Source organism: Phocoena sinus, chromosome 15 (genome assembly GCF_008692025.1).
Source record: "Phocoena sinus isolate mPhoSin1 chromosome 15, mPhoSin1.pri, whole genome shotgun sequence".
NCBI classification, from domain to species: Eukaryota; Metazoa; Chordata; class Mammalia; order Artiodactyla; family Phocoenidae; genus Phocoena; species Phocoena sinus.
This window is the reverse complement of record NC_045777.1, coordinates 84,369,715-84,385,820: the sequence shown is the minus strand read 5'-3', so window position 1 is coordinate 84,385,820 and position 16,106 is coordinate 84,369,715. Positions and strand designations below refer to the sequence as shown.

The 16,106-nt window shown below is 60.6% G+C and overlaps 1 protein-coding gene across 4 annotated transcripts in view; it reads right to left on the bottom strand.

Moving 5' to 3' along the window:
- Window positions 1-482: 482 nt before the first annotated feature.
- Window positions 483-16,106, bottom strand: part of FBXL18 (F-box and leucine rich repeat protein 18) — a 39,634-nt gene continuing 24,010 nt past the window's right edge. For 2 of the 4 annotated variants that reach the window (XM_032605465.1, XM_032605469.1), the window contains one exon: window positions 2,679-5,022. In XM_032605465.1, the coding sequence (XP_032461356.1) occupies window positions 4,866-5,022 (157 nt within the window). In that variant the 3' untranslated portion in view covers window positions 2,679-4,865. Of the gene's footprint in view, window positions 1,444-2,678; window positions 5,023-10,773; window positions 10,893-16,106 lie in introns of those variants that run through there. The other 2 variants (XR_004345824.1, XM_032605468.1) reach the window with 2 other exon arrangements.

Below are 16,106 nucleotides of genomic sequence, written 5' to 3'. Positions count from 1 at the left end.
CTGGGTGCCAGGGGCTGGGGGCTGGGGGCGGGGGAGGGGAGTGTTTAGTGGGGCAGAGTTTCAGTTTGGGAAGATGGAAACGTTCTGGAGATGACGGTGGTGATGGCTACACGACGAGGAGAATCTATTTAATGCCACTGAACTGTGCACATAAAAACGGTTAAGACGGTAAATTTTATGTTACGTACTTTTTACCACAATTGAAAACTACAAATATGTGTATTAAATAAAAATGAAACTGACTCAGTCCCCACCGGCCCCAGAAAAGGGCTGTGCCGAGTCTGCCTCTGCCAGCCTCACGGAGCCCCTCGGGCCACACCAGTGTCCCTGACCCCCTGCCCGCCAGCCCCATCCTGGCCTCGCCCCTCCTCACAGCAGTCGCCTGCTGATGGCCCCTGGCAGCGCCTGGTGCCCCGCGTTGGGTCTCACAGACGTCTCCATCCAGGGACCCCCAAGGGGCCAAGCACAGACTCTGTCCTCAACACCTGAACAGCAGCGGGTGACCGGAGCGCCACCGCCTAAGCTCGCCCTCCGGGGCTGCAGAGGGGGTCGCAGAGGAAAGGTCAGGGCGCACCCCTGCTGGAAGGACCACACAGGTTTTCTAAATCAGGTCCACTTTATTTGAAACTGTTCACATGCCACAAATTTACATGAAAATACCCATTCAAAATGTAGCTGGAAAAAAAAAAATGTAGCTGGACGCGAAATTCAGGAGCGGCCTCACCGGAGGACAAGGAGGCCGGTCATCAGAAGGCAGGTGACGTGTATTCGGTTGTGTAGCACCTGGTCACGCGCATGCCGTGAGAAACCCTGGCACTCACCTCACCCTTCCTCCCATTGGTAACGTGCCAAGCAAGACGGTCCAGTCAGAGGGGCCGGCAGGTGGGCGACGGCCAGAGGGCAGCGGTCCCGGGGCTGAGCGCCGCCGGTGGCCGCGGGGTGCCATGTGCCCACGGCCACACGTGCAAAAGCACCCTCACCTCTCGTACCCCCCCCCCCAGCGCAGTGGGCACGGCCGGCTTGGAGTCTGGTGCAGTGGATGCCCTGACCCTGTGACATCAGTGCAAGACCTCACACTTCACTGGCTTTTGAAAGAGCCTCAGAAGGTAATTCAGACGATGGTGGCTGGCCTGTGTCGGACCCGCAGTTTGTTTGAATTCCTGTGGGTATTTGTTCCTCACGCCCAGTGCAATCTTGCGCCCTAGACGCAGACGAGACCAGCGACCATCCCCGAGCCCCTCGGCACAACCCCACCCCATCCTGTCGGGGGGGAGGGGGACTGGGGCTGAGGCCACAAGGACCACAGGTGTCAGCGTCCGGTCCCCCTCACCTCGGGTCTGTGCCTGAAGCCGTGGGAGCCTCTGCTGCCACGGCCGCGCTGCATCGTCCTCACCCACGAACTTCTCTCACTGCTTCTCACAAGGTCTCAGCAATTTTCAAATCCTAAAGGAACGAACAGTGAGAACGAGAGGAAGCAGGAGGCTGCCGGCTGCTCCAGTGCCACTCAGAGGAGGACGCGAGGGTGGGCCCGTCGGGGCGGGTCCCCTTCCTGCCAGGCGGGGTCGGGCGGGGGAGGGGGGCCTGAGACCCGCCAAGGCCGCGCCCCCAGGGAGGCCCCTGACACAGCAAGGCTGAGACTGCTGGCTTCAGATCCCCTGGCCAACTCACCCAGCCCTGGCCCCTGGCAAGCTTCTGCCCCCTGGGCCCAGTGGCCTGCAGCTCTGGATCCTGGCGCAGGGGGTTAAGGGAGTGTCACACTCAGCACCCAGCCCTGCTGACCTGCCCAAGGAGGGGCCCTCGGACCTGTCTCCTTGGGTCCTCGGACGGGCAGCTGACGGGTGGGGATGAAATCTGTCCCCTTGTTGTATGAGAGTGAAGTGCCCTTAATCCAGCCCCCTCGGCTCGGAAATAAAAACACTCGCACGTGACAGAGAGAAGCCACCGACAGCAGGGAAGGGGGCCTGCGGGTCTCTACTCTCCTCAGGCTCAAGAAGCCTCCTTGGGGGAGCACCTCCAGGCCCGGCCAGCTAGGCTGCCTGACGCTGCGCGGCAAAGCCACAGCCCTGGGAGCAGGCGGGGCCGAGGGGTCTAGGGGCGAGGAGGGGCCGCAGGCAGAGGGGCGGCCTCAGGAGGCCGGGGGTTTCTCTTTTTAACAGAGAGATCTCCCTGACCCCCGCCTCCCTCATTCCCACCTCCCCCAGTGTCTGCCTCACGCACACACGTGCACACCAGGAACAAGAGCCCGTCCACAGCAGACTACACTCACACGTAGGTGCACAGACGTCCATGCGGGCACCATGCACACGCGCACGCACACACGCGCGCGCAGGCGCCAGTGCTGACCAGGCCCCTCTCAGCAGGCAGCATATGGCCCGTCGCTTCACAGCCCAGTTCTGCCAATTGGGGCCCATCAGGGTGGGTTCTTTTCCCAGCCTAAGACGCTGCAGAACGTAAGCGGCAATCAACACCGGCGCCAGAATGCACTCAGCAAGAATGAGCGCGTGTGAACAGCCGGGGGCCCGCCCTGGGTGCAGAAGCAGTGGAAACCCTTGCTCCAAGGAAAGGACGGCTGAGGGGGACACTAAAGATACAAGGCCTCCTGTTCGGGGGCTGCTTTCCAAGTCAGCTCGTGCCCCAGCCTCTCGTGAACGGCCCCTCCCGGCCCTGTGTGCTGGCATAAATGACACTGCTGGTTAAAACTGCTTGCTCATGAGAACGGGCCATCCGGGCCAGGGCACGAAAACCATGGCAGCCTGTGGATAAATTCTTAGTGGAACGATCATCCTCTGGCCTGAGCCCGGGTTGCTCTGGACGAAAGGAGACGTGTACCCAGGGCCCCAGGGGTCCCGGGGTCGGCCAGACCACCTGCCCCCATCCTGGGCCACGTCCCTCTGCCGGTCGGGCTGTAACTGGCCACGCTCCTGCTGTGACGGCAACGAGCAGTCAGTCCCCACATCACCCTTCCTGATCACCCTCCCGGTGGTCTCAAGGCGCAACTGAAAGACATGCCCAGAAATGGGGTGGGGGACTCCCACCACCTCTCAGACCCTCATCTACAGCGTGTGGCCCTAACGAGGGCCTTGGCCCTGTCTCCCCAGGGCCCAGGACAGCCTGGCCTGCGGCCTGCATGGCCAGAGGGGCGGGCCCGGTTGTGACTCTCAGGCCAGGTCAGGACTGCGGAGGGGAGGGCCGCAGGTCTGGTGGGGGTCCCACCGGGGGGCAGCGGCAGACAGGTCCCTCTGGGCAGGAGGCGAAGAGCCTCCAGCGGAAGCTGGGGAGGGAGGGAGGAGGGCACCCCACGCTCCAGAGAGGAGACAGCTGCACCCTCGGCAAGAAAACCACAGCGCAGGGGGAGGAGACCCAGCTCCACCCAGCGCTGCGGGGAGCTGAGAGCAGGGCCGGGGCCGCGGGGACGGGTGGAGGCCGCCAGACAGACTGCGCTTAGGGAGAATCGACCGGAGCACTCGGGGGCCTGTGTGCGTCCCGAGACCCTGGCCCTCCGAGCACTTCCACCATCGGAAGGCTTCCCGGACCCCCTCGGCCTGGCAGGGTGGGGACTGCTGAACTGTCTGCCCCTTGAGAACCCAGGGAAGGGCAGGCGAACACAGGCCCAGGGTCCAGGTACCGGGCCCTGCAACAGGTAAACTATAGGACACACTACACGACACGGGGCGACCATCACACGGAACAGAGTGGGAAGCAGGCTGGGCTGGGGGCCACAGAGTGGACGGCAGCCGAGACGGGCCGCAGCCGTGAGGAGGGCCTGGGGAACCTACACCCCCAGCCCAGAGGGAGAGGGAGGCCGGGGCAAGATGGGTCCAGCCCCTGGGGTCCTGGGGAGGCAACCTCTGCGGAGACCCAGGTACCCCCGGCTGGAAGCCGCCCCGACGCCACTCAGCCTTCCCTGGAAGTCTCCAGGAGCGTCACCGGGAGCGTTGGGGCAAGACGCTGGGTGGAGGGAACCCAACTGGGGCCCCTCAGAAGCCCACCAGCCGCAGGGATGACGGCTCTGGGGGAGTCTCACGGCTGACAAGGCAGAAGCAGTGGGCGGCACGTGGCGGGAGGCCCAGGACACTGGGAGGACGTCCCTCGTTTTGGGAATAGCTGCGTTGCATTTTTTTAAAGTGCTAAATAAAGCTATCTGAAACGGGGTAATGTGATCACTCCTCCAGCCCCACACATCCCTTCTGGGTTTTAATATTTCAAGGTTTTCTAATGTAGCAGGTCTATCCGTGTTTCCCCAGAAACAGAGACCTTCACAGGTCCCTGCAGCTTCCCTGCCCAGCAACCCGCTGCTGGCCCGAACCTGTCTGATGTCATGTGGCTGGACACATACCAGAGGTGTAACTGGGTTAAATGGAAGGAGGGGAGAGCCCCAAATCTGCCACAGCACCTGCAAGCCCCTCCCTGCCTCGGGCTCACAGCCGCCCACCACAGAGCCCGAGGCAGGTGACCAGGCGCACAGGGCCTCTCCTGGGGGCTGGGGTACGGCCGTGGGGTCACGTGGCGCTCTGGGGACCTGGCCCCCAAGGAGTCAGCGTCCTGGCGATGGGTGTCTCAGCCCAAGACCACGCCGGCCAGGCCCGCAGGTCGCCTGACAACCGGCCCTGCTGCCGCTGCCTCATGCGTCTCAGCCAGAGCGTCACTGAGCACAGACTCCTCACAAGAGGAGGCCCCTAAGGGCTGGGGAGGGGGCTTCCTTCCTCCGGTGACCCACCGGGCATCCGGCGTCCTCGGGCAGGTGAGCAGCCGCGGCGGCCGTGGCAAGGCCGGAAGCCACACACCTGACCGGGGCAGTCCTGCTTCCTCGGCCACGGAGACGCAGCGGCCACAGGTGGCGACGGGCCGGAGGGGGCCCACTCCTGTCACCACCACAGATTTGGCGGCTCCTCGGCCACTCTGCTTTTAAATAAGGTGACCTCGTCCAGGTGCACCATGGGAACGTCTCGGATGACATCGGTCAGGCCCTCGTGGAGCAGAGGGAAGATGACGACGTTCAGCGCGGGCCGCTCGGCCTGGAAACTGAACCAGAGGCAGGCTGTTAGCAGGACCACGGAGGGAGGGACGGAGGGAGGGAGGCTGGGCTCAGGGCGTGGAGGCGGCCAGGGTCAGGCTGTGTCCCAGAGCACCGGCTGACACAGGAATGTACCTCCGGGGCCCCTCACGCTGAGGCTCCAGGGAGCAGGCAGGAGGGCAGCCCGTCGGGGCAGGCCCCTGCCTTCCCGGGCAGCGGGGGTCCCTGAAGGGTAACACCCAGGGGGCTGCAGAAACAGCGTCTGTGGTCACTGGAGGCCCCACGGCCAGGACACCCGCAGGGGAGTGGAGAGAGGGGACAGGCGGCCAAACCCGCATGCCCACAGGCCACCCTCGAGGGACATGAACGCCCAAGTCAGGTGAGGCAGCCACTCTGCCAGGAGACCAAAGCAAGGAACACGTGACAAGTAACTGTCAGATGACCCTCTCACCTTCCACACCCACGGGCGACAGGCTCCACCCCGTGGGGTGTGAGACAACATCCACGGAGCATCTGCCAGGCCAGGCACCACACTGGAGCTGGCCCCAGTGGCCAGCCAGTGAGGTGACCCTCTCCCTTCCCACCTGGAACCCGAGGTGACTCTGGTCATGGGAGAAACTTCCATCTCGTGGGGCTCAAAGGGCGAGAGGCAGGAAGGTGCCCACACAATTTGCCAAAGCTAAAGCCGGGTCCCAAGTCCCGCGCCTGCTTCAGGGAACAAGGAAAGCGCAGTCCCAGCCTCCCCCTGCCCCCGGCCCCCCAGCAACACTGAGCTGGATTTGCTGGATTTACGACATATGTAAAATGAACGCCAGAAAGACACTCATAAAACTTCATGTTCTGGCAATAAAAATGCCGAGGAAATACCTCCCGGTCCTGTGCGCTGCGTTCTGCCCCGGGCAGCAGCGTCTGTGACCGTGAACCGGCAAGTCCTCACCTGCAAACCCGCTGTGCGATCTACTCTGCTTGAAACAAAATACCCTCAGGTGTGGGATGTGCGTGCAAGGCTCCTGCCTGCCTGCCACCCTGAGGCTCTTAATGAGCTGCTGCCAAGATGCTGAAGGGGGATTAATTTCTCTCCCAAAGCGAGGAATGTGGCCGCGTGCTGTCCCTTCCCGCCGCCCTGACCGCCGACGCGCACGCAGGGCGGAGGGGCCGCCCCAGAATCAAACCAACTTCCTTCTCAAGGCTTTCTCCACGGGGTCGGCACCGGGGTCGGCTCCGACCTGGGCAGGGCTGGGGGGCCGCGCCCGCACCCGCCTCTCTGTAAAGCCCCTCCCCGGCCCGAGGAGCCAGGGCTGGGGCTCCCCCGGGCGGAAGGAGGCAAGCTCTCGGCCGGGCCTCATGTGCGGGCCGAGAGCTCCGCGGGTTCTGCTGGGTCACCTGCACATGTGTTCTAATGTTCATTTGTGTGATTCAAATATAGTTTGAGATTTAGGTAAACAGACACAATGAAATAAAGTAAAACTCCTTCCAGCTACCCACATTCAGAACTAGCCTGATCACCGCCAGCAGGACAGGCCACCTCTTGGGACCACTCCCCTGACCAGGGCTACTCACATTACTAAAGACCCGAGGGGGCAGCCTCTGGCCTGGAGTCACGAGCACAAAGCCAGGCCTGCGAGGTCCATGGGTTCACCTTCAGGCACAGGCGTGCGTGCCCTCCTGGCGCACTCCCCCCTCCCTGGGCACCCTCCCGTGCACGCATTCCCCAGGCCCAGCTCTGCACTCAGCTGCCCCCATGCCATCCTGGGCAGCAGAGAGAGCAGAGCCCTGCCCCTGCAACCGTGCTAGCCTGGATCCCACCTGGGGGCGACAGAGGCAAGATCTACAGAGCTCGCACGCTAAGCCCGCCACAGGGGCCGCTCACTCGGGCCGCTCACTCGCTCTGAAACCTGCAGAGCGAGTTGCAGATGGATGCCACCGTGGAGACGCCCCTCCCGAAGGGTCTGAGGGTGACTCAGGGCTTTCAAAAACACAGAGGTTCAGGAAAGTTCAACCATACTTACTCTCTGCCATTTATAACAGCCGGAAGGGAGATACCACATTGAAGAAAACTTTCTACCTGAGGCTGTTAAAAACACACCAGGGAATTTAAAATGGGGCCTTCGGCTATCTGAAAAACCAGCTGCCCAAAATACCTTCCTTCTCTGAGCCTCCAAGGAAGCAAGCAAGATTTTGCTTGTTTTAAAACCATTCTTTTTGGGCTTCCCTGGTGGTGCAGTGGTTAAGAATCCGCCAGCCAATGCAGGGGATACGGGTTTGAGCCCTGGCCAGGGAAGATCCCACATGCCGCGAAGCAACTAAGCCCGTGCGCCACAACTACTGAGCCTGTGTGCCACAACTACTGAAGCCCATGCGTCTGGAGGCCATGCTCCACCACAAGAGAAGCCACCGCAATGAGCAGCCCGTGCACTGCAACGAGGAGTAGCCCCCGCTCACCGCAACTGGAGAAAGCCCAGGCGCAGCAACGAAGACCCTATGCAGCCATTAATTAAATTATTTTTTTTAAAGGCACTGTTTTGGGGCTTCCCTGGTGGCACAGTGGTTGAGAGTCCACCTGCCGATGCAGGGGACGCGGGTTCGTGCCCCGGTCCGGGAAGATCCCACGTGCCGCGGAGCGGCTGGGCCCGTGAGCCACGGCCGCTGGGCCTGCGCGTCCGGAGCCTGTGCTCCGCAACGGGAGAGGCCACAGCAGTGAGAGGCCCGCATACCGCAAAAAAAAAAAAGGCACTGTTTTGTTTAGAGAGAAAATACCATAAAGAAAGAGCAAAGGAGAGCGCAGGGGCCTCCCACCGCACCCACTGCCCAGCGGCTCTGACCGCCGCGCCACACACTCTCCTGCTGTGCTGAGCACGTTCTTTCCAGACGCGTCTCAAAATGTCGGCGACCAGAGTCAGGTTTGGTGAATTTCCTTCCAGTCCTCACGGTGTGTCCACTCCACCCCCAAAGCAACAAAACACCCAGCGACCACCTCCTCCCATGGTCCCGCCCGGCCAGCAGGGCGCCACACCTGCCTGGCCACTTCCCTAGGGGACGCAACTTAGGGAGCCCTTTAACTATCGTATGGATAAACATCACTTAATGCAGCATAACCACAACTGTGCTTTGAGTTGTTTCTTCAGAATCAATTCCAGAATGCATGAACACTTTTACACTTGCAAAGGCAGGCCCACAAAGGGCTCGGGCAGCACTTCAGGGCCACAGCGAGAAGCCGGCCGAGCCGCCTGCCCCAATGGGCCTCGAGAACACTGCTGCAGAGCTACCAGAGGGAAGGGGGACCGGGGAGGGACCGCCCGCTTCACACCTGCCTGTGACCGTCGTGGAGGAACAGAGAACCGGCCTGGCCAGGAGGGCTGGGCTCCAACTCGTCACAGACACAGGCAGAGGGCACGGCAGCCGCAGCCCCCAGGAGCTCAGGCCCGGCCACTGCACGGAAGACGCAGAAAGGGGTGTCCTGCACAGTCACCATGCTGGCAGTAGCTCTGGGCCCGACGCCCCCCGAGTGCGTGAAGGGGCCCCGGGGACCTGAGTCTCTGCACCTGGTCCTGCAGGTGCCGCAGAGCTGGAAGGGCTCTGGGAGGGGCCGGCTGGGGACGCAGCCTGTCAATCATCTAAGATCTGAACACCTGCTGGGTTTGTTTCTTTGCCTGAGAAATTAGAAAAAAAATTAAAGTTGACAGCCTCTTCCTCTGCAAATAAAGGTCTTATAGAAAACCCAAAGTCAGAAAAGCCACTCACACTATAACAACTATCTTCAAGAAGCACAGAGGGGTTTCCCTGGTGGCGCAGTGGTTGAGGGTCCGCCTGCCAATGCAGGGGACACGGGTTCGTGCCCCGGTCCGGGAGGATCCCACATGCTGCGGAGCGGCTGGGCCCGTGAGCCATGGCCGCCGAGCCTGCGCTCCGCAACGGGAGAGGCCACAACAGTGAGAGGCCCGCGTACCGCAAAGAAAAAAAAAGCACAGAGGCGGGCGGTGGCCAAGAATAAAACATCCATCAAAGGTTCAAAGAACTCAGATGATGCTCTGGGCAGGCGTGTGGGGTGCGCCCTTCTCAGCTCCCCACCAAACTTGCTGGGACCCACAGGGCACCTCGGAGCAGCCTGGAATCTGCCCTCACGCAGAGGAAGGGGGTGGGAGAGACCCTCGGTGTCAGCTGTCATGGTCCGATGCGGCCCCCAGGTCCCATGTGGGAGAGGATTGTAAATCCGAGGGCCTGACCCCTGGAGCCGGTAACTCCAGTGCGAGGCTCTGTCACCAGAAAGGCCTGAAGGACAAAGTCCAGGACAAAACAGAAGGCAGAGGAGCAGGTTTGGGATGTCCCCAGGGCTCCTCCCCTCCCCCGCAAGACGCTGTCAGGGCCTCTCCCCAGGAACGACAACACAGATTTCTCGTAGCCTTCCAGAAACACTTTATGCACGTGCCAGCAGAGAAACAGATTACGCCCCTGCTTTTGTTTGAGACACACTTTGAAAGATTCCCTTTGGTGACCCCAAGTGCTTCCTCGTTCTTTTATCAGCTGCATTTCATTGCATCAACTGGAGGCATCATATTTATTTCCCAGTCTCCTACCGATGGACACTTGGGTTGTTTTCAATCTTTTGCTAAATCGAACAGCACCGCCATGAAGAGCTCTATGCAAACCCCATGGATAAGCCCGTCCATAGAACCGAAGCCTAAAGGCGGGAGCTTAGTTGGGTCAGGGGTGTACGTTCCGATCCACAGAGGTGGCCCACCTACCTTGGGCCACGGGCTGGTCTCTTCCCTCCACTAACACAAGCAGGCTTTGCCTGAGGGGGTGGAAAACGTTATACCGAAGTGCACCCCGGGCAGTGCAGTCCCATGGGACCAGCACCCACGCCCCAGAAGCCCTGGGCCCCCCTGGCAGTCACCTCCTCGACCCCTACCAGAGCGGACCACCGCCGGCTTTTGAACTCTCCAGAAACAGAGTTGTTCGCTGTAATTTAGTTCCTGGTTTTCTCACGGGGGAGGCTGGGTGCTTTCTCTCAGCTGAGAATCACCTGCAGCCCCTGTCCTGTGCCCTCAGACCCCCGCCTGGTTTGAATGGTGCTACTGGTCCTGTCCTCACTGCTGGGCAGGCAGGAGGCCGGGACAATCCGACCTCTGGCAGTGACAGGACCTGCAGATGGTTCTCCTAGTTCGTCATTTTCTGTAAATGATTTTTTAAAACACGCAAAGATATTCAACTTCATTCACAAAAAATATGAGTTGAAAACCACGGTGTCAACAGACAAAAGGACAAACAAAATATGACCTATCCACAGGCTGGAATCTCACTCGGCCTTAAAAGGAAGGGATTCTGACACGTGCTACAACATGGACGAACCTCGAGGACATCATGCTAATAATAAAGCAGACATCATGAACAAATACTGTAGGATTCTGCTTCTGTGAGGTACCTACAGGGGTCAAGGTCATAGACAGAGAGCAGAACGGTGCTTGGCAGGAGTTGGGGGAAAGAGGAGAAGGGGGGTATTGTTTAACGCATATGGAGCTGCTGTTTGGGACGATAAAAAGGTTTTGGGTATAGACTGTGGTGATAGGTGCACCACAGCATTTAATGCCTCTGAACTGTATACTTACAAATGGCTAAAACGATAACTATTATCTTATAAATGTTTTACCACAATAAAAAATTTAAAAGGAAGGAACAGAATCTGCCTTCAGAGAAACGGAGAGATGCCCATTGCTCACAACTACCCTGGTGACCTGGCGCCGCACGTCGTCCGCCCTCACCTGCCACGGGGCTGATGCCGCCAGCTGGGGACTCATGCCAGTCTTCCACAGCCCAAAGCCAGGAACGCCAGGCATCACTGTCCCCAGACCTTCGCTGGAATCAATCCTCCAAGAGACCCCTAAGAAAAGGGAGGTGTGTGAACCACGGCAGAGACAGGACGACAGAACACAGCTGCGTTTCTCGTTACAGAAGAGACAGCCACCCTACGTCGCCCTCGAGGGAGGGACCCTCAGGAGTGCGAAGCACGGCCTGGCGACCAGTAGGTCCCCAGGGACGTTCCGTGCTGTTGCGGCGTGAACACCAGCAGGAGCCCGGAGTCTGACCGCAGATCCAAGCCTCGGGCCCGGCCCCAGCTCCCTGCTCGGAGCCACGGTGATTCCGGCCCCAGAGACCTCACCTGGAAAATGAGGGGCTCCAGTGACGACGGAAGAATTCCTGTTCCAGAGAACTACTCGGCGGTGGGAAGAGGCCGCGTGCCCGGCAGCAGGTGCAGCCACCGCCCTCGCCCCCTCCTCGGTGGCCTGGACAGCCCTGGCCACAGGAGATTCTAAGCAGTGGACATCTTCCACACTCATCAGTCGCCGGGGCTGCAGGCGCGCCCCTGACGTGACCCGCTGGCTGCTGCGCTGCGGCCCACGGCGCGCGGCCCGAGCCCTGCCAGCTCCCAGACCAGCCTCTTGGGTGTCCACCACAAACGGAGCCAGAACTCGCCAGCCAGCGAGCTCTGCGTCAAGGCCAAGGATTCCCCCAGTTGAGCCTGCAGCAGCGAACCCCTGCTGGCCTGGTATTTTTCGTGACACTCCCAGATCACCATTCCAGGTAGGAAGGACAAACGGACCCCAGAGACCTGTCCCGCGCGGCAGTGAGCTGAGGATCCAAGATGGGGTCCCACTGCCCCTTTAATGCAATTACGGTGGCGGAACAGCACGCCAACTCTGTATCTTAGAATCCACTTTCAACTCTGAAGCTCCCAGTGCGCCCCAGACTTAAACAATGTATCCCTGTATCTGTAAACTTCCCTGGTTCTACACTTGCGTACAGAACACAAACACAGAGGGGCGGGAAGCACTGCATCTGGGCGGGAGGCCCTGGAGCCCAGGCGCCCGTCAGCAGCACGGCTGACTGTGTCTGCTCAGGCCTGGGCTGCTGCCTCTTGGCCTCGTGGGCCCACATTCCTCGCAGTCCAGGGGGAGGGGAGGAATTTCCACATGGGCTCCAGAGACGTGACCCCGTCCAGTGGGATGCTGGGCCTAGGGGGACGGAGGACCAAGCCCGCTCCCGCCCCAGGGTCGGAGTCCTCCCGACGCTCCTGAGAAAGGGGGCTGTGGCCAGTCAACACATGTGGCCTGGAGCGGACGAGACCCCCGAGGGCGCGGCCCGGGAAGGCCCTGCCTTGTGGGAAAGTGCTCAGCCCGCTTCAGAACCAATGCGTCCTCACCCCGGATGGCTCGGCTCGGACAGGGACACGTCAGGGTGAGAGCCTTTTCTGCCCCACCATCCTGCTTCCTCAAAGTAAGCACCTCTGCCCCTCGGACCGGGTACCGTGGGTTATTACAGGAGGTGGCAGAACGGCCACACTGGCCTCCAACGCCTGCTCGGCCATTTACCCTCGGGACGGGACGACCAGGACGCCCCCAAACCTCACAGAGCTGGGCTGCCTCTTTTGTCAAGGGGGGAGAAGGCACCGCACCAGGGGATCGTAGGGGACCCTGAACAACGCCACTAAGGCGGGCACACACAGTCGGCAGCGAGCCACCACCAGGAGACAGCGGTGCCAGGAAGCAGGGACAATGGTTGCTGGTTTACAGACAGGACACTGGGCTCAGAGAGGGAAGTGACGGGTTCAAAGTCACAGAGCAACGAGGCCAGGAGGTGAGCACGTCATGGGATCTGAGGATGTGGGCGGGGGGGGGGGGTGTCTGACCTCAGCGGGACGCCACGTGTCACCCCGCGTACTACCAAAAGAGAAGCAAGTGAGGACACCGCCCTCACCCAGGCCAGAGTTCACGAGGCCTCGAAGGGAACTTTCAGGAATGTGAGAGTCAAAGGAAATCGAGAAAGCTCTGAAATCCCTGGGAAGGGCGCCCCACCCACTGCATGTCTGGGAGAAAGTGGACAGCAGAGGCGTGGCTGGGTGCACAGCACGGAGACGCCCAGGGCACCCCCGCGACGGGCCACAGGGCTCCTCGGTGGGTCAGGCGGTACTGACTTGGCCAGGAAGGGTGACTCAGGGTTTCTAGGAGAGACAGGAAGTGAAACAGACAGAGAGGCTGGCTCTGCTCACTGGACAGGGTGTCCCCAAGGCCAGGTGGTCGGGGGAGCCCAATGGGAATCCAGTGAACTCAGGGTGTTCCCAGGGCAGGAGCGGGGAGGGAGGCCGGCAGGAGAGCTGCTCCCCGGAGCAGCCACAAGGCATCGCTGCTCTCAGCGGCACTGGCCCAAACGAAGTCCAGCCTGGCGCTGGGGCCACCAGAAGGGCCCAAGGTGAGGGAAGATGCAGAAGGAAGCCACTCCAAAACCTCGCGGAGGCTGCCTGCCACCGGACATCCGAGAAACGTCCAGAGGCTCACATTTCAAACTTGAAAGAGCAAAGCCAAGATCCAGAAGATAAAACAAGAGAACGAACGCTGACAGGATGCCGCTGTACACACAGCACCTCCCACATGGGCCTGCCGTGAACTCACCTCACAAGGGAGGAACCAAGGCAGCCCATCCGAGGCCACCGCCACCGGAGAGGTCCTGGCGGTGCAGGGACCCAGAGCTGCAGGTCTCGGTGCCAAACCCAGAGGGCACGACAACAAGAAGAACCTGCCGACGACCACCAGCTGAGACGTATCTCCACGCGGGGCAGCACGGGAACCGGAACAAGTGCTGGCCCGGGGAGAGGCAACACCTTCCTAGGGACAGGACTGCAGACACAACACCAGCCCCGCTGGCTGAGTCACAGGAAACAGGGGGGCCTCTCAATGTCACACAGGTGAGCAGGCAGGTGCCTCAATAATCCTCTGAGCTCGAGGCAGGGAAAAGGGTGAGAAGAAAGAAACTCATCAGAAAAAGTGACAACAGGGGCTTCCCTGGTAGCGCAGTGGTTAAGAATCCTCCTGCCAATGCAGGGGACACGGGTTCGAGCCCTGGTCCGGGAAGATCCCACATGCCGCGGAGCAGCTAAGCCCGTGCGCCACAACTACTGAAGCCTGCGTGCCTAGAGCCCGTGCTCCGCAACAAGAGAAGCCACCGCAATGAGAAGCCCGCGCACCGCAACAAAGAGTAGCCCCCGCTCGCCGCAACTAGAGAAAGCCTGCACGCAGCAACAAAGATCCAACGCAGCCAAAAATAAATAAATAAATAAATTTATTTTTTAAAAAAGAAAGAAAAAGTGACAACTCCAGCCTTTCCTTTTCACGCGCCCCCGGGGAGGAATGCGGGCCTGCTGTGAAGCACCGGAAGCGCCAGGCGGGCCGGCTACCGTGAGCCACAGCACCACCTGCTGGGCGCCTCGCAGAAAAGCAGCTGGGACCCCACTGCGCCGCAGCAAAGGCCTGAAGGGGACACAAACGCTGTCCTTCCAGTGCTGGGGTCCTGCTGCACCATCACCGGCCTCTTGGAGCCTCAGTTTCCCCATCTGAATGCTGGGGCTTAGGGCGTGTAGCTCAAAGGGCTTTTGGAGGTGAGAACAACAGAGACAGTACACAGTACCGGCACCAAGGGAGCACTGGTGAAGAGGCACTAGCGCGGCCCCTGGCATCCAGGACAGGGCCCAGAGCAGGAGCTGGAAGAATGTTGGCTGGAGGAGCCCACAAAGGGGGCCACGCTCCAACACGCACAGGGCTCCCAGCACCTCAGCCGGCACCAGGCGCTCAGCGGGTACCCGCCACGGCCCAGGCCTGTGCCAGGGTTGGGACACAGGGGACAGAGGGGCTGGCACAGCTTCCGCCCAGGAAGTCCACTTAACCAACGCCAGCCTCAGGCCTGGTCTCGAATACCGTGCACCGAGCACCCAGAAGGAAAAAAGAGCTATTGCACGCTGGCCCTCAAAAAACTCATTATCTAACAGGAGATGCAAAGAACGCAATAATTTTGGGGGGAGAGTGCTATGCGCCCTAGGAAAGGGGCAGGTGTGTGCTGTCTGAGAGGCCAGAGGAGGGAGCTCCCAGCCCAGTGAGAGGCTGCACTGGCGTGGGCCCCGAACACAGGCCCCAAGGACAGGCCAGGAGCAGGCTGCCGGCAGGAAGAGGCTGGCAGACACGGACCTCGCGAGCAGAACCAAGAGTGAGCACAAGACTCCCAGGGCAGCAACCCACACCTAGTGCCAAGTCCAATCAACTGGCCTGGAGCCCTGTGTTGAGATGGATTCTGAGGATCAGAACGACAGAGCAGCTCCATCAGCCAACAGTGCCCATGAGGGATGCTCCCACCCTCTCCATCACAAGCGCAGCTCTTCTGAACTGCCTGGTGACCTCAGATGTCCTCCACTTTGCAGAAGGCTCCTGCGTGTACACACAGTGGGAAAACCAGCAATGCCCAAAGCTGGTCCCCCCACTGCAGGAAGTCACCCCTCAAGGCTGAGAAGTGACCGAATCCTACACGGGTCTTGGAGCCCCTGGAGCAGAACTCTTCCAGCAGGGAGGTGTCAGCTCCCAGGAGAGGAGCCCCCGTGAATGTGGCCTACTGCAGGTTTGCGAGGGTGAAGAGGACCAACGTTCATCCCGGCCGCTTCAAGGGCAGAGGCAGGCAGAGCCACAGTGACGTCACGATCGCCACGCCCAAGAAAAGCAGGCTCCCGTCCTCACACACCCATCGCCAGCCCAGTGGGCAGAGAGCAGGAGGGAGAGAGCGCTGCGTGGAGCGACCACACCACCTGCCCGGCACCCTGTTTTCCAAACAGCTACCGTCTGTCCGAGTCCACGTGCCTGGGCGCCGTACAGCCTGTATCCCATTTAGCCCACCAGCTAAGTTTAGCATCAGCTCAATCGCAGAAAATGGGGACACCGAGGGGTGGATACACGACGGTGAGCGGTGAGCGGGCCCCTTCCCCAGGTTCCCCAGCCGGGAAAACCCAGGCCGAAGTGAAGGAGAGTCAAGAGTACACAGAGTTAGCTGTGTCGGCCAGACCAGAATCACCACGACGTCCTGTAACGGATAGCAAACGGCATAACAAATAACTATGTGCAGCTTTATTTAATGACACAAAAGACACCCATGATGCAGTGTTAACTCAAAACAATCAGAGCACAAAGCCATTCGATAACTCCAGCCTGGATGTGCTGGCCATGCCGGCCGGTGGAGCCAAGGGGATTTGCACTTGAAAACAGCTTGAGGCGTAGAGTCTAAA